Source organism: Silurus meridionalis, chromosome 6 (assembly GCF_014805685.1).
Source record: "Silurus meridionalis isolate SWU-2019-XX chromosome 6, ASM1480568v1, whole genome shotgun sequence".
In the NCBI taxonomy this organism is placed as follows: Eukaryota; Metazoa; Chordata; class Actinopteri; order Siluriformes; family Siluridae; genus Silurus; species Silurus meridionalis.
Window position 1 is genome coordinate 9,817,490 of NC_060889.1, and position 27,759 is coordinate 9,845,248.

The 27,759-nt window shown below is 39.3% G+C and overlaps 1 protein-coding gene across 5 annotated transcripts; it reads right to left on the reverse strand.

Moving 5' to 3' along the window:
• Positions 1 to 652: 652 nt before the first annotated feature.
• Positions 653 to 27,759, reverse strand: lpin2 (lipin 2). Of its 5 annotated transcripts, none has more exons than XM_046852839.1 (20): positions 27,466 to 27,759; positions 18,936 to 19,136; positions 14,958 to 15,053; positions 14,546 to 14,844; positions 14,316 to 14,423; positions 13,598 to 13,724; positions 12,421 to 12,456; positions 11,462 to 11,777; positions 11,020 to 11,119; positions 10,604 to 10,785; positions 10,415 to 10,508; positions 10,158 to 10,320; positions 8,714 to 8,793; positions 8,137 to 8,302; positions 6,300 to 6,448; positions 5,370 to 5,456; positions 5,125 to 5,277; positions 4,450 to 4,564; positions 3,619 to 3,722; positions 653 to 2,948 (listed from the first exon to the last, which is right to left on the reverse strand). In XM_046852839.1, the coding sequence occupies exons 2-20, from the start codon at positions 19,125 to 19,127 to the stop codon at positions 2,801 to 2,803; spliced, it is 2,715 nt and encodes a 904-aa protein (XP_046708795.1). In that variant the 5' UTR covers positions 19,128 to 19,136; positions 27,466 to 27,759; the 3' UTR covers positions 653 to 2,800. The 5 variants fall into 5 exon arrangements, with proteins under 5 accessions (XP_046708795.1, XP_046708796.1, XP_046708793.1 ...); XM_046852840.1 differs by lacking the exon at positions 27,466 to 27,759 and adding an exon at positions 27,058 to 27,204; XM_046852837.1 differs by lacking the exon at positions 27,466 to 27,759 and adding an exon at positions 25,031 to 25,292.

The following is a 27,759-nucleotide window of genomic DNA, read 5'->3' on the forward strand; positions in this document are numbered from 1 at the left end:
TGATACAAAAGCACATTATAAATTTGCAGGACAAACCAAAACTCAAGAATTTCAAGATGAAGCAACGGCATGAAGCTCTTTCAGTTACTGAGGGCAGGGTTTATGGTACAACTGACTTAGAATAGATAAAGCCCCCGACAAACAGCCCCACGAAAAACAAAAGGGTTTGTGTATATTTGTATTGTAAACAATACCGAGATAACGAGCTCTACTGATTCAACCAACACTGAGCAGAACAGCTGGGTTTATACATTTTGCGTTTTCAGGAATCCTAAATTAGCTTGTTGATGTGATGCATGATTTAAAAAAAAAAAAAACATTCCCATTCAAGTTATTTCCCTTTATACAAACTCCACAGCCTTTGGCTTGGACATTCCATCTTATATATTACAGCGCTGGACACGGTAATGAGGAAAAAAAACCATGAAAATGTTCATTTTTTTATCCGCTACGTAAATGAGGGTAATGTTTAACCTGAGGTGATCATCTCCCAAATCTGATTACGCCACACAAGCTCCAGCATTCATTCCATTCCATCACTCACTTGCCTGTACCTCTTTTTCTCTCCACTGTCTACACTTGTCTTCCAGTCCTTTGACTGAATCTAAACATCTTCCTGAATGAAATAGAAAAGGAAAAGAGAAACGGTGAATCATTTGTAATAAATGCATTTTAATAGATTTTCCATGTCATTTATTTTCATGTCAAAACAATAAATTCATACAGTAAGTATACACTTTAAGGTATCTAGACTGGTCAGATGCAGTAATTTTCCATTTTTACACTGAAACCAATACAACCTAAGAGACAGGTTTGCGTACGTCGGCAAATAAAAGCATATAAAATGAAAGGCATGAAAGCAAAAAAGAGTAATGAACAATAAATGATCATTCCAAAGTAATAATTATTTTTTTCCTAACATTTTTCTTTACCATAGATGAGTGTGTCCATCCCACACAAGATGTATTACTTTCATAGAAAGAATGGGATCACTTTGTTAATCATTAACAGACAGATTTCACTTCTACATTTCAAAAAGACAACAAACAAATGTCATAATACATTTGTGCATAAACAAATCAAATCAACCAGGGTAGCCCCGTACCACACAAATCCCTCCCACCCCCACCCAAAATGTTACCTCATACATCTACCCTATTGTAAATAAATTGCTTTTTATTGTGCTCCGAGTTGGTGTGCATGCCTACCTAACACATGGTACCCTACGCCTAAAAGAACATAGAAACAAAATACATGTAAATACACTGTTTCTGTTACACAGAGGCAAAGACCAGCCATTGGAAATTAACTATTAATGACAGTGATGTGCTCATTTCCCTTGGCCATTGAGAATCATCACTTGAAAAATGTCCAGGAAAATAATAAGAGACACTCCTCTTGCAAAACAGCTGCGATCGGTTTCTTCAAAAACACTGAAATCGGCTCATTACAGTGCTATAACTACTTTAGCAGACTTCCTCAGCACAAAAACGTCACTTAGCCTATAGACCTGAAGAACTGAAAATATCTCAACACCCAGAACTAAAACTCTTAATTCTACGACTATATCATACCAGTAAAAGAATGAACTATAGGCTATAGGTACAAATCAGTACATATTAGAACTATTCGTCTCGAGAAATCAAAATCCATTCGCATTTTTAGGTCTATTTCTTCTATTACACTAATGAATTAGGTTTATTTACCTGCGAATGCAGTTCAAAAACACTTAAGTCTTATATTATCTTTACGGAAAGAAAAGGTTCCAACAATAAGGCCATCCCTTCATTAACTGCAAGCTGATCTCTTGGCTGCTGCTGAAAGTGCGATCAGTAAGGCATTATATAGCAGCCAGACAATGAAATTGTTAACGAGTGGAAAACACCTGGAATACAGATGGAAGCCTTGCTCGGGGCTCGGGGCTTTTCCGCCAGGACTAAAAAGCCTGAATGCACCATCAGACCGAAGACGCTGCGGAACGATAAAAACGGCTCACCGTCATGTCTTACTTCGATAGCAGCATCGGCATTCGAGAGAGCCTCCGATCGAACCTCGTCAGACGGCAATTCTTCCACCAAATATTAGAGGCAGTGCGTGTTAGTCGTTAACTTACCGCTAAATTGTTAATAATCACAGAACAAAATAAATTAGCATTCGTAAATAAATATGTCTGTTAATTAGTTCTGTGATCCTACATGGTCTCCCACATGACTCATTTTCTGTTTCCTACTAAACATACATTGTGGTTGTACCCACACGGTGACCGGTAAGTGCTTAAACCATAGAACTGTAAACACCAGCCAACGCTGGACCACCGCAGCAGGGGTAAACGCCTATACTAGAGCTGGAGGGGCAAAAATCTTTGTTAAAGTGTCCACCAGTATCAGACAGACCAGCACTAATGCTAAACCCCTATTTTACACACACACACACACACACACACACACACACACACACACACACAAACGGGAAACTTTGAAATAAGAGTATCTTTTTAGGGCCCTTAGCACCCAGGCAAGCTTCAAATATCCCTGATGTATGTGACAATAAAGGAAAACTGCACCATCACCCCCCCCAGAGTTCAGCGTGGACGTTAGATTAAAGGAGACAGCGAGGCATTGTTCAGTTTTGGATGTGCAGATGGATTTGATCAAATCCTTTACAACGGAACACGTCTCGGCTGGTTCTAGTGCAGCTACAGGTAGTAAAAACGTTCGCCGGAGTTACGCTCGTTATCTTCGAGGAACGTTACTTCAGCCCATGCGATGACAAACGCACAGAGACCGAGAGCATGGCGAGTCTATGAGAGTAAGTCCTCCGGGTTGATCTCAGGGATGGGCTGCCGCCAGAAACAAAACGAGCTGAACTCCGGGAAGCTGAACGCCGAGCTCTGTTCTTTACTCAGCAGAGGAAACACGTGCTCCACCAGCTCACTCAGCCTGCTGTACCTGCACATGAATGGCAACACGTGATATGCGGATAAATACATACGAAACATAACTTCTAACTGCTGGAAAATTACAAAGATAATTCAGCCTTCAGTAAACGATGCAAAAAAAATTAAGCTTATTATTCAGTAATCTGCTTTATACTACTAATAATGTGCTTTTTACCTTATGCCACTGCTAGTTCTTTTGTACTAATAATTGTAATTAGCAAAATATTAGAAATAAACGGAATGAAAGGAATGGGGGGGGGAAATGCTTTAAAAAAAAAAAAAGGACCTTGAGTATTCATTGCATGCTTGCTTGTGTCAGATTGGCAGTGAAAAAGCGTTTTAAACCTTATTACGGCGTGGTCTGAAAAAAGATCTCGCGAAGTGAAGCTGAACAGCTTGAAGATGAAGCATTGCGTGCAATGAACACTGCTCGATTAAACCAGCCAAAGAAATAAAGTAGTACTTATATAAAGGTATAGACCAACTTTTTGATTCGGCAACATAATAAAGGTCCAAATCCTTATCCTGAAACTGTCTGAGGTTACATTTTATCACAGACCACCATAGTGAGTAGAAAGCACTATAGGCAAATGGCTGTAAAATCAGAATGACAAAAGTCCAGAATAAACCTTAAGTTCTTAACAGGATTAGTGAAGGTGGAAAAAAATGGACATGCTTACGAAGTTTTGTTCCCTTTAGTCTGCTCCTGAATGAGCTCTCCTTTAGGGTTAACAGTGAAGATCCTGCAAACAGGAACTCCGACCTCCTTATAGGCGAAAACATCCTGCGGAGAGAAAGCGAAACAGACTTACATGACAGGCTATGGAACATTACAGTCATAAGGAAAAATAACAGCACATCTTTCCAGCAAGCACATAAACAAGATTTATTTCAGGCAGAATAAATAGATGCAATCATGTCTGTTAATGCAGCCAAAATACAACCAATAAAATAAATTATTGGTATATTTTATTACTTAGGCTTGTATTCATAAGATCCGCTTCTTAACCCTAATAAACTCATCTTATTTTGCCCAAATTGTCCTAACGTATAGTATTCTTAACTGAATTTAAACTTTCATTTTAGTGAAGGATTAAAAAAAAAAGGGAAACGGCGAATTCACGCCAGGACTTGATGTTTAAATGACACAGATATTCCACTCTATTATATGCTTATTGGAAGGGCTGCTGTATTTGTGCTGAGCATTCTGCCCTCTGCAGGCAATTCCAAATAGTTTCCCCTTAACTCTCCCTGAGTTATAAATATATCCGTTTTGTTTGACAGCCCCAAATACAACCTTTTCCTTAAGCAATATTTGAACTGTCAATGAAGTTAATTATGATGCACTGCCGTATTGTTTTTTTTGACCTCACGTCATCTGGCTGACGCAAGTTGTGTTGCACACGGCGCACCTCAAATCCCGAATCCACACATCACACTTGGCACAAGCAGCAAAAAATAAATAGAATTGGGGTAAAAATGCAAACAGGGCTTACTACAATTCAACTCACATTGGTCCTGTTTCCAAATGCAGCATAAAAGGGATGCTTGTTGGACTGGAACAGGTTCTTAATGTCAGTAAGGCATTCAATCTTGAAAATCTCTGGCTTTTTCTCAATCACTTCCCTGTAGAAAGGAGAAGACGACAAAATCTCAGTCCTCTGAGGACAGCACATTGCATCCGATTCACAAACATGTTTGCATGTAAATGTACAACGCTATATAAGCTGGACTAGTAAACTCCCAAGTTTTAAAAGGCTTGATGGGAACGTTTGATTGACAGTGTACAGATCATGTCAAATTATTTGATCTCAATTTGGTTATTTGCTAATTCCGACCCACAAGCTCGCTGTAGTGAATAATTCTTGAACATCAGTTCTCGTTGTTGTTTTTTTGCTGAGAAACACATCCTTCTGAATTGCTGCTCGTGCTACATTGTTCCACAGCTGAGCAAGGAAGTGCTAACTGCCCTGTTTTACACAAATGAGCTCCCAGGTGCCCATGATTGTTTAGTCCTGCTATGACTGCCAAAAAGTAAGAGAAAAAAAAAAAGAGAAAGCAAGCAAGAAAGAAAGAACGAACTCTGGCAGGATAGGTAAAATATTGTATACATGATATTATAGTAAAAACGTCCTGTAACACCACACAGGTGCACCATTTTTTGTTGTTCTGAGTAGGTGTGGTACCTGTGAAATGCAGAGAAGAGGCTGCTGGGAGAAAGCATAAGGGGTCCACGGGGAAGAATGGTGCCACCATCATTCACCCACTGCAGATAGCCACGAGTCATATCGGCCATGCCAATAGCTCTTGCTGAACAGTACAGGAACTTGTATCCGTTCCTGCATGACAAACACGAACAGGATTTAATACATGATGTACAAAGCAATGTGAAATTGTTCAAATGAAAGCATAATAAGACAAAGGAACTCACTCAGCTACAGAATGGTAAAGTTTGGCGATGCCTTGGTGAGTCCAGTCCTTCCCCAACTGAGGCAGAATCTGCCCAAACACGTCAGATCTGTAGACACACACACACAGTCAGCAAGGAGCCAGACCATACAATCTAAATATAGCCAGTCGCACTCTCTTTTCTTCTGCAAATGAACGAAGTTTAAAAAAAAAAAAAAAAGACAGCTTTCACTATTTGAATAAAGCTTAAACCATGCATTCTGCTAACGAGGAACCTCTTCCTGATTTAAAAATATTATCTGCTGCACAGCCCAGGTGGCGGAGCAGAAAAGCTAGATTTAAATTGGCTCCTTATAGTGACATCCTCCGCATGGGCCGAATCTGTGGCCTTTCTCTTGCCGCAGAAATAATAAGCGCCACTGTTTTTTCCCCTTTTTTACATTGCCCACCCACCGTTCTGTGAAAACAGAGGCAGATAACTGTCTGGGTTTTTTTATTATGGATGCACATTATATCTGCCTTTGCTGCAATTAAAACTTTAAAACCCTAGACTGTCTTTGAGCTAATAATAGAGCTTTCAAACTCAGCACTATTCAGTCAGGCAGTATCCCTTAGACTGTGCAAACAGGGTCACTTTGTGAATTTTAAGGCTGCACTCGAGTAAATTGCAATTCATTCGCTCATTCGGCTTTTAGTTTCCAATTGATCGAATGGAAGGCTTTTTTAATTTTCGAACCCTTCTAGCTCAATGTGTTGACCGACTGATTGGTTTTGAGAAAGTTGCACAAGCACAGAATCGTTTATAACTGCAACTAGAAGACAGAATGCAACACAACACTTTTTCAAGCTCTCCATTATAAAAAAAAAAAAAACAACAACAACAACAACAGAGCAGGCTTAAGGGGGGGAAAAAAAACAAAAAACAAAAAAAACCAAACACTAAAATACCTACTTTGTAATTGTGCCATCGATGTCAGAAATGATGACCTTATCATCCCACTGCCACAAGTAAATAGTGCCGTCACAGCGGCATGTGCCCTGATACTGGGTGGTTATGCTGAAGGTGACATCATTGGGCCCCTCCTTTAGCTTAAGTTTGGCCTGTGAGACAAAAATATTGATTATATCACGTTACAAATGTATCTCTTGCATTACTATTTACTACTCTATGGGGGCAGGGAAAAAAACGTCCGATGTGCGTTAAAAAGTTAAAAGCAGAGATATTTCATCTGGGCCACACATGCCATTTAATTATGTCCGGCATAATCACCAGACATACAACAACATGAGTGTGTTATGTTAAAATTGTAGTAATAATTGCTTTTTCGGTGTTGAAATGTATGGGTTTAAACATTAAATTGAATACTGCTAAATAAAAATGTATCTACTCATTTGAGCTATGTATTACTAATCTAAGCTCTTTTAAATGCTAATTGTTTGCGATGATTTGAAGCCAGGAGAGGGAGCTCTAATCAAAAAATAACAGCCAACACAATACTTTCAAAATGATTCACTGTGCTGCTTTAGGAGATAGATTATAACAACCTATTTTCACAGAAAAGCCTTTAATAGGGCATTAGACAAGATCTTGTTCCTTTCTGGACTTTAAAGAACCATTGAACATATTGATTAGCGAAGGCTAAAAGGCTGGAGCTTTTTAACACCACTTGTGCAGAAGCAAAGAGATAAGAGCAAATGGATTTTCCTGCTCTTATCTATAACTCTATTTAAGCTTAGTTTTACCTGGGGAGGTCCTGATTTAGAGGATTAATGTAAAACTGATCTACAAAGTCTACAAAGTAGTTATGTAGTGTCAAACTATTCAGAAATGATCGGCATATACACAGACATAAGGATAGTCAAACAGATTGCTATCAGTTACTGTAATAATTCCTGCCATCATTGTTTCCATGGTTACATACACTTTACCAATCAGTGGGTTTAACCTTAAGAGCATTAATGAACTGAGTGACCAAAATGAATAATAATAAATAAATATTTTAAAAAAATGCTTGAATAATATGCAAATGCACATGTACAATGTGCTTGTACAGTGGAACCCTGATGTTCCTGAAAACCGCTCGTGTTCCCATATGCTCGTACTCGCATGTTAATTTTCCTATATGAACGAATGTAAAAGCAATTATCCCGTTCCCAGACTTTAGTCGACCCCTTATTTCAGCCTATTTTAACACACAGATATACTTGTAACAAAGTATAAACATAAAGAGTAATAAATTGTAAACAAAGAAATAAATAACTTTTTGTTCTTTATGATTGTACTTACTGTTGAACAAGGCGTGCCATATTGCAGACAAAGTGTATGCCACCTTCATGCTTTTCTACTATTTCTTTATTTCAATGGTTATTGTTTTTACAACCTTCTTTCCAGCGCTATCACTACACTTCTTGGGACCCATGATGCAAAATTTATAGTGAAATAAAACAAAAACACTATAAAACCAGACGAAAAGCACAATATTCACACAAGAGAATGGTGAGAAGGCACTCAAGACAATGTCTATGAAGCGTGACTGGAACCAAAGGTGTAAAAAGAAATGCTTGTCTTCCTGAAATATGCTCTTACTCCTATAAAGATTATCGATATATCCGATATCCTCGTACTACAAGGCACTCGTACACCGGGGTTCCACTGTATATCGAATCAGAAAAAAGCCAGAATCTGGTGCATATTGAAAGTTTTGGGGAATATTGACTAATACTTAGTAGTTATCTGAAACCGAGCCTCATTCACATTACGAGAGAAGAAATAGGTAGAGGAGACTCACAATCTGGTCAGAAGAGAGGCGCAAGGACTTCCTGTAGGAATGCGTGCTTGGCGGCTGAGGTTGAGGTGGAGACTGAGACTCAGTCTGAGCCGAGCGCTCCAGAGAGGCCGCAGCTGCGCTCACCTCCTTCCCTTCTTCATCACTGGACGATTCTCGGGACTCCACTCTGAACAAACAGTAATCAATTACACAACGCTCACTAGTTCCCCATTTAAAGAGGCAAGTCTGGAAAAGTTTAAGTCAGCAACTTGGGTAAAATAAAGGAATTTAAATTTATGGCATTTGGCAGATTCAGAGAATCTTCCATTCAACCAATTTTTTTTTTTTTTTTACAACCAAGCAGCTGCAGGTTGAGGCAGCAACGGCCCTCGGTGGTGCTGCAATTTGATTTCATAAACTTTCCATCAGATCTGCAAACAGCATACCACTGTTTAACAATTAACACCGTGTGATATATCAGATTCGGTCCTCACCACTGCTTACACTTTCATTTCTGTTTGGGTGCGTCTAACGAAATTCTGCCCTCTGACCCACATAGACAATGTGCGAAGTGAAAGGAAGCAATCTTGTGTCTTACTTGCAGGGATCATTTTCCAGGCAGGCGTCTCCTTCTTTCAGTCGCTCTTCCTTCATCTCTAGTTTTCCTGCATTCTCAGACTGAAAGAGAGATAAATCAGACTTGGCTGCTGCTTACTTCATTTTCTCTGTTATTTGTTCTTGCAGAATCACCCACCACAAAAGACCCATGCGGAACAACAAAAGCCTTCGCGCTTTGAATTTTGCAAACCGACAGCCCTCCGATTTGTTCCCGATGATAAACCTTGAGAGTAATAAGCTGCCTGTGCTGCTTATTATCCATCATCACTGAGCCTGTAAAACTCCACACTCCATAAAGTCCTAATTACCCAAACTGCGGGACGGAAATAGACACTGTGATGCGCGAGCAACAGAAGACGCTTCAGAGCAAATAAAGGCTTTTTAGATGCTAACAAACATCACTCGTCGCTTTGAGCCAGGGATTACAAAAACAAGTCCGCTGCTAGGAGGGAAACAACAAGCCCAGTAGAGGCAAAATGTCACCTGCACGCTAGGAGATTAAAGAGCATTTAATAGCAAAAAAAGAGGTTTGTGATATGAAGAAATATTTTTCACTGCATACAGAGAAGTGGATGGACAGGAAACAATTTCTCCAAGATTCATAGCTGGAAATTTGATGATGGCATCAACAATCTCCCAACAATCTATAATGAGACCCCTTCCATTGCATCAATCAATTTGAAATGCATGCCAGAAGAAAGCAGTTTCTTTCTACATATAGCTACATATTCATTATACACTGAGCAGGAATAACATTATCACCACCTGCCTAATATTGTGTTGGTCCCCCTTTTCCTGCCAAAACAGTTCTGACTCGTCGAGCATGAACAGCATGAACTTTTTCAGCGATTTGAGCTACAGGAGCTCGTCTGTCGGATCGGACTACATGGGCGAGACTCCCCCCTACGTGCATCAATGAGCCTTGGCTGCCCATTACACTTTCGCTGGTTCACCACTGTTCCTTCTTTGGACCAATTTTGATACTGAGACACCTGACTTTTCCAGCCATATGTGGTTATTTCCCAAACTGTTACTTCAAAGATGAAGGCACACAATTGAATAGGATTGTCTTTAGATATGCTAGCATGAAATTTTCCATTCACCACAACTAGGAGAGCCAAACCTGTGCACCTGTGCACAAAGCAAACGCCATGAAGATATGCATTTAATGGGTTGAAGTGGAAGATCTCCTGCTCTAAATCTCTGACCACAATCCTAACACAATTTGGCTCTTCTCAAACTCGCTCTGATCCTTATGATTGCCCATTTTTTAACCCACCAACACGTCAACTTTGAGGACGAAATGTTCACTTGCTGCCTAATATATCACAAACAGGTTCCACGATGAACAGATAATCGGTGTTCATAATATAATGCCTATGTCATTCCCATATTCTATACATTATAGCCTGACTACACATTACCTGTTTGATAGTGCTGTCTGCTCTTTTTCTCCAGAACCACCAGCGACCAGACTTCTTTGGCATCCTCTCTTTAACCCAGGCCTCTTCTGTCGCTTTGGGTAAATTCTTCTGGAAAGCCTGTAAGCTTAAAATTAACGGTGCAGCTAATGGCCAGTTGTAGTATCTGTGAGGAGGGATGCATTTTCAATATTTAGCAAACATAAATAAGTGCTATTATAAGAATATATCTTATTTATGGATAAATATATGCTTTTTACCTGTTCCCTATTTTCACAACTAAATTAGGATTGTCTATAATGGCTGGATTCTCAGCAAATTCATTGTAAGTGATGATGTGTTCCATAAACTTCTCTATAAAGAAGGATATAAAGCAACATACGAGGTTAGCTGCTTTCTCAAAATGTCAAGAATGTAAGCGATATTGCAACGAAATGTAGTGTGGGTACCTTTGGAAATCTCCGCATTCTCGCTTACCCCCCCGCACAGAGAGAGTGTGACGTCGGGCAGGTCAGAGGCCGAGTCAGACAGACATTCTGTCCCGCTGTCGGCTGCAGCGCTGCCCACTGACTGAGGGGACTGAGAGCCTGAACACATCCCAGAGTCCATCCAGTGCTTGGAGTCTGAGTCACTGTAAACACACACACACACAGTTGTGAGTTCTAAAATAGATCCAGGATAAGCATGGTCAGCTATGTTCACAGGCCAACTAGCACTAACAAGTGTAAATGGATGATCCAGGATTTCCCTCAATAAAAAAAAAGCTGCAGAGCTTTTACTTAAATATCACTGCAAAAGAAAAATAAAAGACATGACATGGCATTTTAACAAGCCACAGGCTAGAAAGTCATTAGCTTCGGTGTACCTCTTGGGAAAGTATCGTGCAGCCACATCAGGCTCAAGCACGTTCAAATCATCTAGGTAGATGTCCTCAGGCCCCTGGTGCTGACTTCTCTTTGGTACACCTGAACAAACAAATAGCATAAGCAATGCTCTTAAACAGTAACACTCACAGTTCAGCAGGCTCCAATCAATGCATTTAGTGCATCGCATCGGCTTTGAGCTTAATAGAAAACAGGAGCGACAATCAAAAGAACATGAACCATACATTTACAGTCACACACGGTTCACACATTCAGCTCTTATCAGGAACTGCAAATTAACCATTAACTGCTTTCTCTTTTTGCCCCTTTCTTGTTTTCCTTTTGAAAACATTACTGCCTATTGTAAATGCTTTACAAAAGATAAAAGAGACAATGATTACAGTGGCCTCTAAAACCCAGCAGTAAGATTACAAATCAGTTCACCCTTTTTCTTAGAAGGAGAGTCTGTCTTTGATCCGACATCCATCATGGCTCCACCTTGAGGGTTGGGTGCAGCAGTGTGGGAATCTGTGGGCGTGGAGGTGGTCACGCTGTCAGAAGATATTAGAGGAGTGATGGGGGTAGGTGGAGTACGAGGCTCAGGCTTTACAATAGTGCATATGGGCGTAGGTTCCAGTATGTCTTTCACGTCAGCCTCAGGCTCCATGGCCTCAGAGCTCAGGATCACTCTGAAGTGAGTGTTCTCTGATGGGGTTATGGTCACAGTCTTGGGCAGCTCAATTTTGTCTTTTTTGGCCATCTAGTGGAAAGATTTCGAAGAGCAGGACATAAGTTTCAAATATATCTGGTAAATTGTATACAATTAAAAAATTAAGCTAATTTTTCCAGCTATCAACTCGGACTGTTTAAAATAAACTGAATTCAAAGGCAAGTTTAACTCTTTAAACTAAAGCATATGATTCAGTATATGCTTAGGAAGAACAGGAAAAATAATAATAATAATAATAAAAAAAAAAGAATAAATAAAAGAGCTATCTTAGGACAACTACAGGTTTCCACTGATAAGCAGTCAAAGTCTGGTCCCAATAACAAGTACTGGGGGATTAATGATAATGAATTAAAATAATTAAAAATTCAAGAGAGGAAATACTAAATGAAAATGTAAGTAAAGAAAAGAACAAAGTGGGGGGGGGGAAAGATGAAATGAAAGAAAGAATCAGAAAGAAACTGAAAGAATAGGGGAGGAACATGACTCTTCTCGGGTTCCATTCTTTCACTTTTCTTTCAGTAACTTCATTAGACTAACTGCATTTTCCATTCCAAGTCTATTGGACCTTTTAAATAGACTAGCTAGTAAAGAGTAAAGTATATTTTGAAAAACAGTGTTTTAATAACATCTATGCTAGAAATTTAACGTTCATCAAGAGTCATAAAGTACTTAACTTTTTCCTATAGTGCCAATAAGTTGAAGTTGATTCCTATGAAATGGTTAGGAACAGAGACAGGGACATTTTGTTTAGGAAACAGAACTTCATTTTAAAGCAATTTTCTCATTCAGATTTAAGAAAGAAATATATTTGATAGATGTTTTTTAGGACGCTATATCGAGTGTATTATTTTCCTCGCTGCTGTTATAAAAAGAAATGATCAATGTTGGGGTGCTTTTTTTTTTTTTTTTTACTTGCCAACAAACAATTTTCACTAATTAAAGAATTCCTTTTATGGCTCTTCAGTTGCAGAACGACAGTAAAACAAAGTTGGTGTATAGCATGTGGCATAGAACCATAAATAGCCTTCCCAACTTCATATTTTTCCTCTTTAATGAAATTAATAGGACATAAATGGCATCTTTGTGCACAGAAATCACAAAGTGCAAAGACCTCTGTTCTGAAGATTTTCCTCACACGGGCGAACTTACAAGTACAGCTGCACCTCCTACTGTTATCACAAACAGTGAAGCTGAATTATTTTTAGATGCTCCATTAGTTTCTCTTGTGCTTCAAATCTGCTTTAATCTCTTTATGTGGATTTGTATTAAGGATTTTGCGAGTGTGCTGTACACTCTGTGCCGGCGTGTTCTGACCTGCTCTGTCGTGACATAAGATAAGTGAAGCGATCGAATGTACGTAAGGTGAAAGATAAGTTGTAAACACTGTCACATGAACCAGATCATACAGTAAACTTAGTTGCTCGGAATGTGTTACCATAACAGACATAAATGTGTGATACATATTGAATCGATTTATTCAGATTTATTCATTTCGCTGACATCCTTCAAAACATTAAATGTAAAGTAATAATCTCCCTAATACATCTAGTGAACCAAATCACTGCATAGACACTTTTACTTTAGCGAATTAGCTGTTGCTATAGAAACGATCATATATCACAAGGAGCACACAGAAACCTGTTGTCTTTCAGCTTGCCCCTCTGTCAGTGGTGGTGTGAAATATGAATCATGACTGACAGGAAATTCACATTAAACAGTGGACTCTTTCCCAAATGTGGCACCAGCCAAAACGTCCCCATCATTATCCCAGTCAATATGGTGAACCGTTTGATTTAAAAAGGTGATCGCTAATTTGTGCAGGAGTGACTCGGATGTGGTATCGCACGTACCCTGGTGGGCTCTGGGAATTCTCCCCATGTCCACTGCATGTGAGACTCCAGTTTCAGCATGCTTTCTGAAGGCCTGATCACCAGCTCGGAGTCGCTCTTGGGGGAGAAGACTTCAGACATGGCGTGACTACTCGAGTAAATGCGAAACAGAGATAAGTGAATTCCTTATACACTATATGCACAAAAGTTTTTGGACACCTGACATTCCCCAGCCATTTGTGGTTCTTTCCCCAACTGCTATTCAACTTGAACTAGCACACCCAAACCTGTTTCAGCATGACTACGCCCTTGTGCACAAAGCAAACTCCATCGAGATATGCTTTGCATGGCTTGAAGAGGAAGATCTTGAATGGCCTGCACTAGAGCTCTGTCCTTAACCTTACTAGAACACCTTTGGGATGAATTGGACTAATAATAATTTGACTGTACCCACAGGCATCCTCACCTTATCGACATCATGCACCTTATTTTACTAACACCCTTATGTCTGAATGAACACAAATCTCCACAACCACTCTCCAAAATCTGGTGCAACATCTTCCCAGAAGAGTGGAGGGAATTATAAGAGCAAATTGGGACTAAATGTGATGCTCAAAATGCACATACCATACTAATGAACAGGTGTCCGCAAACTTTTGGCAATACAGTGTATGTAACACAGAGTATGTCTTTGATCATGAGAATGCGTTCTTGTGTTGGGGTTTACATGATCAGTTACCTGTCAGTAGGTGACCAGTCTCCATCAGAATAAGGGTAGCTCTCTGGAGAATAACGAACTGCTGGTAGTCTTGGTTCGACCTCTTTTAATGTGCTAATTGAAGATGATCTAAAAATGTGACCGTTTGAAGGGAATGTTTAGACGTAATCCACTACAAATACACTTGAGTTAAAAATTTTTTTAACTGCACAGGAAGTTGATAAAAAGTGGCAGAAAAAGTGACTAGTCACCGTGTGCTGGGAGTGGCCTCTTCATCAGTGCTCAGATCCATTTCGAAGATGTCGTCGGTATTGGCGGAGGCACCGACAGATGCAGGAGGAGTCATCTCTTCACGCCGAGGATCCAGTTTATGCTTCTTTCTCCGCCTCTTCTTCTTCTTCCCTGTACTGGGCATGGGGGGCTCAGGTGGCTCCTCATGGTCCAGGGGGTCATTGTCGAGATCCTGAGTTGTACCTCTATCGCTTCCAACCCAGAACATGTGGCTTTCAGTGGGGATCGGAGAGGTGGCCAAGTGAGCTGGGACTATCTCCTGAATTTAATCAAACACACACTCTTTAATTATACTGTAGGTCTGAAACAGAAGTGACACTTCTATTGACAAAGTAACAAAAATACAATTTAATACACTGTGAAATGACTTACATCTTGCACCTCCGTTTCCTGGACGAAAAAAGCTTCTCCATTGTCCCCTAGCTTCATGTGTAGATCCACCGGCTCGCCGTTGATTTCTATGTCGATCTGGGGCAAATTCAAGATCAAAATCTCACCACATCATCTTCACAAAAGCCAACAGAACTACCTGATGTTTAGAATCTAAATCAGGTTTGTGATGTTTTTAATACCTTTTTTCTTCGCAACATGCAAAATGGACATTTTCATTGCAGAAATTGCACTCGGTAAAAACTAAACCCATTTAGTGCATTTGATTGCAATATATTACATCAAAATGCAAATACAAAAGTATAAATAAAAATTTATCCAGAGTTTAGCGGGTGGTGCATCAGTAATAATGGTCCGTGGGGAAACACAATGCTCTTTGTGACGTTAAATGGACTAATAATTTTTTGTATTCGAATTACTCGTGGAATCGTTTAGCCCTAACGAATTCTTCCAAAAGGGGAGTGGCAGCAAAGGCATTTCTTTTGTTTCTGCTATTTACTGAAGATTAGGCTGGGCGAATCAAAATAATCAAAATAATCAAAAGAAAATCGGCAAAAAAATTTCACGGACCGTTTGACCGATTCACGACTTCTAGTCAAACTAGTCAACTCAAAAAAACATAGCTACAAAGTAACACTATTAGTCATTTGAAAAACCATCTCAACATGGTGTAAATAAATGTAAAACAAGCTCTGTAGTTAAATATCTTTGCAGCAGATTTGAATGAAATATGAAAGCAAATGTTGTGCAAGTTAAATGAAACAAACATTTCTGAACACAGAGTAAAAAAATACCCATTTTAGCAGTCAACTAGAAAGAAAAAGGAAAAAAAAAGCAAGCAAGTTCAAACCAGTATTATTATTATTAAAGAGGTGCTGCCACTACCGCTTGCACCGGAGGAATGCAAAAATATGCCTCAATGTCCGACCTCTCAAATTCGAACTATTTCAAAACCACAGAAAAAACGTTACTACACGTCATCCTGCGGTAAAGAGCCGTCCGTCTCCATGGTGTTAGACTATTTCTACAGTAAATAATTTCCACATTTTATAATGTTACAGCCTTATTCCAAAATTGATTAAATTCATTATCTTTCTAAAAGAACAATACAATATCCCATAATGAGAACGTGAAAAAAAAATCACATGTACATGTTGGTTGGTCCAAACAAAAGCTGCCAGTGTTCCAAGCTGTTTAACACATCTGGATCTGAGAAATCTAGAAAATCTAGCAATTGCAATACTTTTTTCGGAGGAGACTGTGACATGTGGCCTTAATGTGTGTGTATAATTAAAAAATAAATAAATAAAATAAGCATACACGAGTATCTAAATCATTGATTATATCTCAGTTACTCGTGTATAGTCAGGGTCACAGTGGAGCCAGAGCCTAGTAAATCTCCTTGCGCACGCACACACCCACACCCACACACACCCACACCCACACCCCCAGGGGCAATTCTCAGTCATCATTCCACCTGTCAGTATAAACAATATGAAGAAGTCCATGCAAAAGCCTGAAGGAAGCCCGGAGGAAGCCCAAAGGACACTCACGTGCACACTATAAGAACAGTAGCACAGTAATATGTGCTCAGAATCAAAATAGGAAGCCTGGAGCTGACACTCTGCGTTTATCACATATCTAATCGAATATTTGGTCTAAAAATAGCTGGAAAAAAATTTTTTTGATACAAAACAATAAATACACCTCAGAGTTTGACTCCTTATTCCTAAAGGGTATTCAGGTGCAAATGTATACAACTGTTTAATGCACAATGAAAAACATTCCTTCTTACACTTTTTTACAGCCCATCAGTTTTCTAAGCGTGAAGCCTTGTGTAAATGAAACTCGTGTTTTCCTGCGAAACCAATGCATTTTTAATGACCTGTTCAGCTAAAGACTTCACACAAATACCAACGGGGACCAGGGTGCTGGCATTTGGTCACGGATAGCGAGATCATTTCACACACCTGACACTGCGCAATAACAGAGTCAGGGACGCAGATTGCTCGGCATTCAACCAACGGCCAGGCTGCAGGAAACGTTAGCGCTGATCCGAAACCTCTGGTGCATACTGATTTATTTCGACCTCATACGCAGAATCCGCCCAGTCTCTGCTTTACTCAATCTCTGCCTTTCTACTGCCACTTAGGGGAAAAGCCTCTTGTCTTCGGTTACAAGGTTGCTAGGCAATCTGGGCATTCGGCGCAGGAATAAGGGCCAGAATGTTAACGATGCCACTGACGGCGTTCTGGGGTGAATCTGAACCAGAGCTATCCCTCATGCCAACCCAATATAAAATATTTAAAGCGAGACCAAAACAGAACTAGACTTGTTCTGAAAGAAATATCAGCGACTGTTACTTTGAAACCCAACTCTCTCTGTGAGACTGTGATAACGAAAGGTCAGGCAGAAATATGGAGGAAGGAAAAAAGACCAGAATGTCGGACCATTTATGTCTCGAAATAAGCACAGGAAAGGATAAACCAAAAAAAAAAAAGTCACATTTTGTTGTCTTCCTATTATATAAGCAACCTTGATGGTACGATTCCCACTCCTCCTTTGGCAGGCACTACTTATTCCGAGAAACCTGTTGCCATAGCAACCTCCCTCTCAGCATCTCCACACTTTGGGTGGGTTGACAGTGCTTCTTCATCCCCCACCATTTTGTGTTTCCTCCTATTTTTGTTTTTATTTATTTATTATTTTTTTTGCATGTCAGCTACATGCAAAAACCGCCTACATTTCCTAATGTTTAACTACGGTAATTGATCTTATAAGAGAAAAAGAAAACAGGACAAGTTGAGTTCTATAAAAAGTTCTATAAAAAGGCATCAAAATATTCCAACCAACTTATTTGTCTGTGCATTTTTAGTATTTCAACATGAATGCACTCTCTGACCACTTTCATTAGGAATATCTGAAAATCAGCACGTTTTTTTTTTGTTGGATAAGTAGACACTAATACGCACTATAGTCCAGAGCTTCGGTTCACATCAAACATAAAAATGAGAAGATCTGATCTCTGATACTCGTGAACTTTAAAGAACATGGCGTGCTTGTTGGTGCCAGATGGGCTGGATTGAGTAGTGGATTGAAAACTGCTGATCTCCTATGACTTTTACACAGTTTCTAAAGTTAACACTCAAATATAAACATTAAGTGATAGATCTATCAAATGAAACCTCTTGTGGAGGTCTGGGATCAACTCCTGTCAGTCTAAAGTTACAGTGGATACAGTTTTACCCAAACTGGAAAGATAAAGATTGACATTTTCAGCAGCATGCCACAAAATAAATGCATGAAGAAACAGCTACAGGTGTTCCTAAGTCAGTGTTAAAGCAGACAGAGTCTATTGCTTAATTTTACTATGATGCAAAGCGGGTTACTGCCTCGAGTCTCTGCACCAAGGAAATTATATAAGAATTTTACGCTCTATCTATCTATTATTATAAAATAAAAAAAAGGACACAGGATGCAGTGAAAGTCTCATGTTATTTTTTTTCTTTACTATAAGGGGTAGTGTTTCAGACTCCTGTGACTATACATTTCCAGTAAACTCACGACATATTTGATATTAGTAAAAAATGTCAAACCGCAGGCCTACTGATGATAAAACCTTTACACTGAACCGATTTTGTCGAGAACGAACGAGTGCAGCTCAGGACAGCGAGGAGAATAAGGCCACAGACTGGCTCTGTACAACTGACTGAAACTTGATCCAACCATTTGAACCTATTGTATATTTCCTTAGAGAAACACTGCCAGGAAAAAGATATCACATAACCCATGACAAATGATTACATATTTTGGGGAAAAAAACTGGTAAAATGCTATTTGGAAGAAAAAAAAAAAAACTGAATATGGAACCCAATATGAAAGAGAGATCACCCTTCAGACCTCCTTTACAGTATTGTTCCACATCTCCCATTATAACACGTGCCCCATGGTCTCACTCACCACTTTCTCTTTGGAGCGCAGCACTCCAAGTTTCCCGAAGCGCACGTGGAAAGGAGAGCACTGGTAGGTCCCGTCCTTCTGCCGCACCACCACCACGTCGATGCAGCCCGACAGCGTGGCCTGGTTGATTCCCTTATACAGCTCCTTCACCGTCACCAGCACCTGACCTGCCAGCTGCCCCACATAGTTCATGGTGTCTGCCTGCTCAGGGACACAATGGAAATAAAAACAAAAAGTGGACTCGGTCAGTGCAGATCAGCGCTTTCTGCCTCTATATTAATGGCATCATTAGTCCTATTACAATGAACAAATGTACTGTACATCAGATTCAGATGACACGAGTCGCTGCCATAAACCTCTCAGAGACAATCAGCAATTCCCTTACAAGGCTAATTAGATGCAGCGCTCACATATTTCACAAAAGAAAAATCGGCAGAACACCATCGCTGAATTATGGCCTCCGTAGATCGTACTTAAGCAGGTGTTTGGCTCCGTTAGTCGCTCTCTGTTAGTACATGACCAATACAGACTCGCAGTAGAGCAGTTGCAAATTATTCATCCCTCAGGCTGTTTCTTTTGGCAATGCAAGTTTAATTCATGATTCACAACAAGCAACAGCGATGAAGAAAAAAATGATTGTACCTCAAGGCTAAGCAGAACCCGAACCACAACTCCTGTGTTAATTAAAGACGGGGTTTTGCTCGGCAGTGAGCATCATCAAAAGACACAATAAACTTGAATCTGCAATCGTATGAATGTTATTCGTATTGAAGAGAAAAATTACAGATATGAATAGAAGGTGAAATAATATCTATATATTTTTTTTTTACATTGACAGAGCATTAGGTTAAAACTAGAGATGTGTACACACGGATCGGGACCCTCTAAACAAGCATAAAGAAGTGGTCAGATATGAAGCTTGAGAGACAAATAAAGAACATGCTAACATCCTGGTGGACCTTGAGAACTTCCCTAGTCAGGGTCAGAGTGGTGTAAAAATATAGTAGTTTGTAGTCAGAGAGTTTTTTGCCAATGGGAGGGACTAAGGTGGCCTGTTTCTCTCATTAATGTATTTGACTCAGCCTTGTATTTGAAGAAATAGTACCAACTATATTTGTTAGAAAATACAGCAGGCAGGTACAAAACAAAAAAAAATAAAAAAAATAAAATAAAAATCGAAAACTCCCAAGCACATCTTTCCCGTCTCTATGAACTAAAATGACAAATCAGAGGTTAGGAAAGAAAGTAAAAAAAAAAAAAAGAAAGGTGCTTTATACTTGTCACATGTACTTTACAGCACAGTGAAATTCTTTCTTCACATATCCCAGCGATGTTAGGAAGCTGTGGTCAGAGCGCAGGGTCAGTCATGATACAGCGTCCTTAAAGTACAGAGGGTTAAGAGCCTTGCTCAGGGGCCCCAAGAGCGACAGAGTGACTATCCTGGGGCTTGAACCCCCAACCTTTAGATCAGTAACCCAGAGCCTTACCACCTCCCCAAACAGTCCTCGAAACTGTCAGAGCAAGAATTCACAGCCTGACCCAGAATTTTCAAAAAGTGGTTCATGTCATGACCGCTTTAGGTTTAAACCCGAAAGATTCAGATTGAATAAACAGATACAGATAGTGTAGTTACTTATTCTTCACAGCACATGAAAAAGCCCGATTTTGGTTCTTTATGCGTCGTGTAACAGCCTGACAGTAAACTAATATAATGCATTATATAACACTTTTTAAGCATAAATTGACTTCAGAATAATAGGATTTAATACCGAATACTAGAACGAATATATAATGACAGCGCAATTAGAATTATCTGGTCCTGGTTCCTTTTTTAAAAGGCAAGCCACCAGTCTAAATAAGTAGATCTAGGTCATTCTTTATTTAGACAACTTCACTCAGTGAAGACTTTGTACCTAAGGATAGTCTATCGCTGTGTTTCTGAATAAACATGAATATGATTGTATGAAACACAATACCTTCACTTTAGACTTTAAGGGCAAATGTGTCATGTGTATTCTCACCTACATAGATAAATGTTTAACCCATGAATTAAAACTCCAGCAGACTGTCAGGATTCCAAGAGGTTAAAGAGCTACTTCTTTTATAGAAGATCTATGAGAAGGTAATGCCCCCAAATCTATTTGTAGAGAGACTTCTGATCATTATCGATCAGAATGTAATTGAATGGGTCTTTCATTTCAGGTACAATTCATCGAATTTTGCGTTGAAGAACAGCATTATTGAATATGTTTCATGATCTGCCTGAGCCCATGTCAAATGTCAAACTGGTGAAAGTGCTTCGTTCCCTGTTTTTACTGTGTACAGAGTAGATAACACACCCAGAACACTGATCGGAAACTACACAGAGTAAACACTTGGAAGCTACCGGGTGTTATGTTTTTGTTCGCCACACTATATTTCAAAGCCCTTGTGTTCGGGCCGAGAGCAATGCACAGGGTTTGCAGCCATTACAGCTACACGTAATCTTCTTTATGTTTTATTGAAGCGGTGACTAATATGTTCTCCAGAATATGTAAGGTCTTGGATTCCACAGAATGAACACCGTTCTGAGCTTATTGCTCTGGTAGGTGCAGTACAACACACGCTCCCATTGAGAGCTTTTGCTCTTTCACTTAATACTCAGTAACCTCATTCACCACAGATATTTATTCTCATATCGCTTCTATAATATTCAGCTATGAAGGTGGAGCAGCCAAACTGAACACTAGTGTATTAAATGGCATAGTACCAGTGGTGTCATATGTTCAGTGTGCTTGGTACAGTTTGGATTAAGGCTGTAACGATTCCTCGAGCAATTCGATTACAAATTATTTGCCTCAATGCTTCGTTCAGTCCATGTGACTAAACAGGGAGCATTGTGTTTCCCATGGACCATTATTACTGACACACCGTCCGCTAAAAACTCTAACAAAGAAAACCATTTTTTTTAATAATTTGAAATTGAATTTTTATATTTTCATTTATAAGTGAGTTCAAAAGGTCCCTCCACAGTGGTCGTGTAGAGCAGGTAGTGGAGCACGTTTTTTAATATCTGGCGGTAAAATACACGGATTCGGTGCTAGGAAATTTCTAACAGATTTTCCGGAGACAAGAAAACCCCATCGCGATAATGTGCGAGATTTAATAAATAAATAAATAAACAAACAAACGAGTGAGAACAATTACAAGTTTCACTAAACGGACATTTCCTAAAAAAAACCTACTCTACGTGACCACTGAGGGGACTTTTGAAAGCACAGTATTTGTATTTTGATCTAATATGCCAATTCAATGCACCAGACGGGTTTAGTTTCATCGATATTATTGTACGCAATTTCAGCAATAAAAATCAAGATTATTCCAAAAAGAAAAACTAATTGGCTGCTCAGTTGAAGAAACAGTCTTATTTTTTATTTTATTTAATATTGCTCATTATTAAAAGAAAAGTACTTCTTATCCGATTAATCGATGACATAATTGTTAGAATACTCAAATAATAATAATAAGCTAAGATAATCGATAATTAAAATTCGTTGTCAACGAAAAGTTACGGGTTAGATGTTGAGCAGAACCTGTATAATCCTCATCGTGTGCAAATGGTGTAGTTTAATGAAGTGTTACTGTGTAAACTGTTCTGCGCACTGGGTCTGTTCTGTCGGGACTCGCGAGCATCAGGTTGCGCAATCAGCTGGCTCACGATGTGATGATGGATTCAATTAAAACGGTGCAAACAAACAACATTTTTAGTCACTGTTTTGCGATTTGTACACCAATGCTTTTCCTTTTTTTAAGCCTGTCAGCTCGCTGCGTTTCTCTGTTCCATTCCCTTTTTTTTTTTTATAGCATTTGTCTACACTTATGTTTTCAAACATTTTCTACTTCTGCCTTAAAACATTCAAATGCTTGTTCTCAATGTTTGTATATTTAATTTCTGCGTATATCATTTAATTATTTTCGAAATGTAATATCTTCACAACTGAACAAAATGTCTGTGTACTTTTTTGCATGCTTGTCAAATTGGCATCTGCAATTATCATTAAAAACCAAACGATGATTTACACAATTTACACTTTCCTCAAATTCTTTTTTTTTTAAGAAACAACCCATCATGAGTGAATTTGTTCAGGGAGAAATGCCCCATGCGCTCCTCAACAAGCAGCCACTACAACCCTTAAAATATCAAAAATATAGATAGTTAAACTAAATGTCTTGCTTCAGAATGTTTTTTTAAGTACACTTTTATACATAAATACCCTGTAATATCTGTATTCTATCTCATAATTGTGCACTCATTAAAAATAAAATTTGGACCAACCCAAGTTAAACTCCTTCTTCTGTGCACTGCATTAATGGCAATATAGATAAAGCTTAGAGAGCAACAGTGTATTCCCTTTTTACATCTTATACAAGTTCCCAAAAGAAAGGCGTTCGATGCACAGGTTTGAATCATGTCCACATGTCCAAGAGAGAAAACATTCCCGGTGCTCTCTGGGTGGACTGATATTACTCTCACTCCTCGCTATCAATCACACCGACTTCATCCAATCATGGTCTTCTGAGAGCTTGCGCATCCATGTCTATGCACATATCATAGTTCGATGTGGCTGTAAATAGTTTTGATCAAGATTTAAAGGGAAACTTTTTTTTTTTAATCAACCAAAATAAATAAATCCATTAAAAATGTGCATGCTGTGGCACCTACCTAACATCAATAATTAAGGCAATTTTAATAGTTTAATACTAGAAATGTACATACATGCAAATTATAATCAGTTGAACTGTGCTTCATTGCCTCAAATCCAGTACAACTTTTTTATAAAACAATTATAGTACTAAAAAAAGGTCAACCTGCAGTCTGACAGTCCACACAGGCATCACATTTCACACAAGGAGAAATCCCTCGACGGCAACTGATTTCAAAACGTAAAAAAAAAAAAAACTTTCTCTATCGTGCTGCCATGGAGACCGAGATTCTAAGCACAATATCACTTGCAGGATAGAGGTGAAGCAAACACCTTCTGCGAAGGTCAAAATAACGCGAAAGCAAAGTTTGCATTTAATATAAAGCATGCTGCTGGTGACTGCAGGCACTTTTTTTCAGCAACTTAAAATTCTTGTAGGAGGTCGAAAACTTTACACACCTGGGTAATACATACTAACACACTGTGAGGCAGAGATTTGAATACGTGCACCGCGGGAATGTGCTGTTTGCTTTTACATTACATAGTCACATGACTGCATTGTAAGCAGCTTTCCAACAACCCCAGTCATTGTTTTGGGTTTCTTTTGATTTTATTCAAAATGAGTCTTGAATTGATTTGATATCGTGACGCTAGTGTTATGAACTGAACCTGAGCGTGACTGGAGCGCATTGTTACACCCGTAATAACAGATGTACGCGTAACTATATGCAAATAGGGCTTCGCTGTACAATATATATTGCAATACTGATTTTCTGAAAGCCTGCAATATGCAAATGAGCACTCGTCTAAACTTTCTGATCTTGTTACAGGTTTTTAGTTGATTTTGTTGATGCCAATCCAAATAATATCTGGTTACTTTGAGAAAAGCCAATTTTTTTTTTTTTTTTGGGTTTGTTTAAAGCCATGCCACAATTACAATATGCCGTAATAAAAATCACAAAAACGTTTTGCTCCTTTGTACTTTAAACATCAAAACGGGCAGTTTTATCCACAACGGGATAATTACTAATAATTATTCATTACACTGCTCCACTTATTAGTCTAATCAGTGTCCATGCCAATATTTTATGTAGTGCTGATTAACAATACCTTAAACCTGTGATAAGGATAAAAGTTCTTATCATGGTGATTTGATAAACCTCCAAGAGCAGTAAACAGGTAATGAAAGTAAAAGTAAATGTTTTATAGACTTTCGTTTGCATGAGAAATCCTCTAAGCTGACCAAAATGACCATCTATCCGAACTAAAACCTAAAAATGAGCCTAATATACTATGCTGTTTTATCAGTACGTGACGATTTGCAGAACAGTAACATGTGCGTATTAGGTGATTGATAAGTAGTCATATGCCAGGTCCAGGCCCCATGACAGACCCCTACATAGGTTTACTTACAAAAGACCAGGATGGTTTAAGAGTTGAAGGGTCATCTTGCTCTCGGTCATCCTCCTCAGTCCCGCTGCAGGGGGTGTCTAATTCTGCTCGAGAATGCAATCGCTTCATCTCACCGAACACCTCAAGAGCATAATGGACCTTTCAAACTCCAAGTGCTCATGTTTTCCTGTCATTCCACTACCTCATAGACGGTGTGCACTGGGGCTTGCAGGTACGAACATACGCTGACTGGCATTATTCGATACATTTTGCGTAATGCTATTTTCCTAAAATGTTTTTCTAATTCAGAGTCGACTCATCCAATGAGGTAAAAGCACGCCCACTGTGTGACCCATTAGGACATGGACACAAAGTCAGCACTTTTATAGACAGATAAGAAGACATGATTCTTGGTATGGCGGCTGCTGATAAGGGTTTGTGTGCATGAGGGTGAGGCGGAGGAATGAACTTAACCACCGCCGATGGGGGCCGTATCAACCCGACTCAAAAACAGCACAGTCCAGTTAATGATTTTACCACAAGGAACCCGGGCTTCTGTGAAAGCAGAGAGGACAGAGTGGAGTTTTACCCTTATCCTAACTCAACCCAATGTATGGCACGACAGTTCAGAACGTCACCGAAGGAAAACAGGGCTACACAAACCATCTCTCAGTTCTCATAATCAATTCTCCGGGTCAACGTCCGACATCCTTTTTTTTCCCGTCCAGCACTGAATAAGTTTTAGATTAGGCTGATGGAAATTGTACGGCACTCTGTCACCATTGAAATGTTATAACTATAACCACATTAAAATCACTGTATTATAGTGAAGAGCCATCAGATTTAGCCATTCCAGCTACAATAACCGTTTAACACGATCCGTTATGGCGTTATGAATAAAATATATCACACATTGTCTCGTATAGTCTGTTTTTGCCTTGTTTTGTCTCGTATAGTCCAAGCTGAACGTATAGTCGACTTACGCACGGCCCTGAACGTTTTCCGATGCAGCAGAATGTGAACGCATTGTGAAACCAGGAATTAATGTGTGTAATGAAGCAGAGGCAAAACTTTTAGATGTGTTTAGATGCATGTCTGGATGTACTATAGTAAACATTCAAATCAGTATATTTGAATCTTATTGTTTAAAGCTATTGTTTATATGGCATTCAGATTTGATTAGAAACGCATACAAAAACAAACATAACACCACAGGAAACACAGGACAGGCACTGGCTCATGTATGGGTATTACTCGATTCTCGTCCAAACCAGGCCAAGATTATAGTGATGGCTCATGGAAAACAATATTTCTCTACGAACGGTACGGTTTTACTTCTAGTACCTCGAACCAAAACGTTTGTTTTTACAGCTGTACAAAAAAAAAGAGGAAATCTGATTTCTCGAGAGGATTTCCTTTTGTAAAAATGTCAAACTACGGCAAAAAAAAAAAAACGCTTTCCAATTAGAGGGAAGATTGGAGGTTTATATAACGTCCATGTATATAACCCAGATCACAAACATGAACTTTGAAGGGTCATTTTAGATCATATGACATGTTCTTTTGATGAGGGGAAAAGTGTAAATGATATGAAATAGAAAATTACTATAACAAACTACAGAATACAAACTACAAAACACTGCTCTTGGCTTATTCTGGATTCTGGAAAAACCATCAAGTTCAAGTTGACACGGTCATTTGGAGCTAGATTTGAAGAAAATGACAGCTTGGAGGTAAAAAAAAAAAAAACAGTCCTGAATGAGGAGAAGACAGATAGATGATAGAGAGACAGAGAGAAAGAAGAAAGAGTGGAAAGAGAAACTTCTACAGCCGCCGCCATTCTCAGTGGCTCAGTGTAACGTACTGAATGATGAGTTGGCAGAGGAACTGGGGGAAAGAAAAAAACTTCTGGAGCTTAACCTTTTTTTTTTACGTAAAAGCTTCATATGATCACCCCAGAAACAGGATGAGAACTTTAACTGTTATTACTTTTTTTTCTTTCCCCTTCGAAAACTTCCTCGGCTTGTCAAAGCGTCGTGTGTTGTTACCTGGCAAACAAACCACCGGCATCCGTTCACCTCAGGTTTACACACCGGGGTTTATAGTCTGATTCTTTGACTTGTATGCTCCTAAACAAACCTCCAAACTGAACCTCGGTGTTGTGTCTACCACTGTGTTGCAGAATAATGTTCGTAAATAAACCATATAACCCATTTCCCCCCCTGTTCTTATTAGACGTTAGCTGCTAGCTGGCCATTTTGAATCCGAAACCACTGACGTTAGCAGGCGACAGTCGCTCATCATATGACTCTGTTAGCCGACTAGCTACATCACCCCCCCACCCTCCCCCCTCCCGCCTCAAGCTTAACGGTCGAAATGAGTGAATATTACAAATATACATTATATACAATGTCAAAGAGCACAAGGCGTAAATCCGAATATAACGTCCACATCACCTGGTCTGTAGACGGTGAGATGAGCTGCAGTTCACGGTGATGTTCCGCTTTCGGATTAGCTTTTTCCTCGCCGACGGTTATTGTTACCAGTTCATTTTCTGGAGCTCAGACGTCAAGCTGCCGTTCGTCAAAAAACGCGTTGTGGTTTTTTATTATTATTATTGATATGGTTATTTATTTTTGTGCCTTAATTTGAACGCTGTGTGCGCTGTGAGCCTGAGCTCGGATTGAGGAGGAGGAGGAGCGGTGGTGGTGGTGGTGTGCGGCGCGCGACCGTGGCCGCCGGAAAAGACC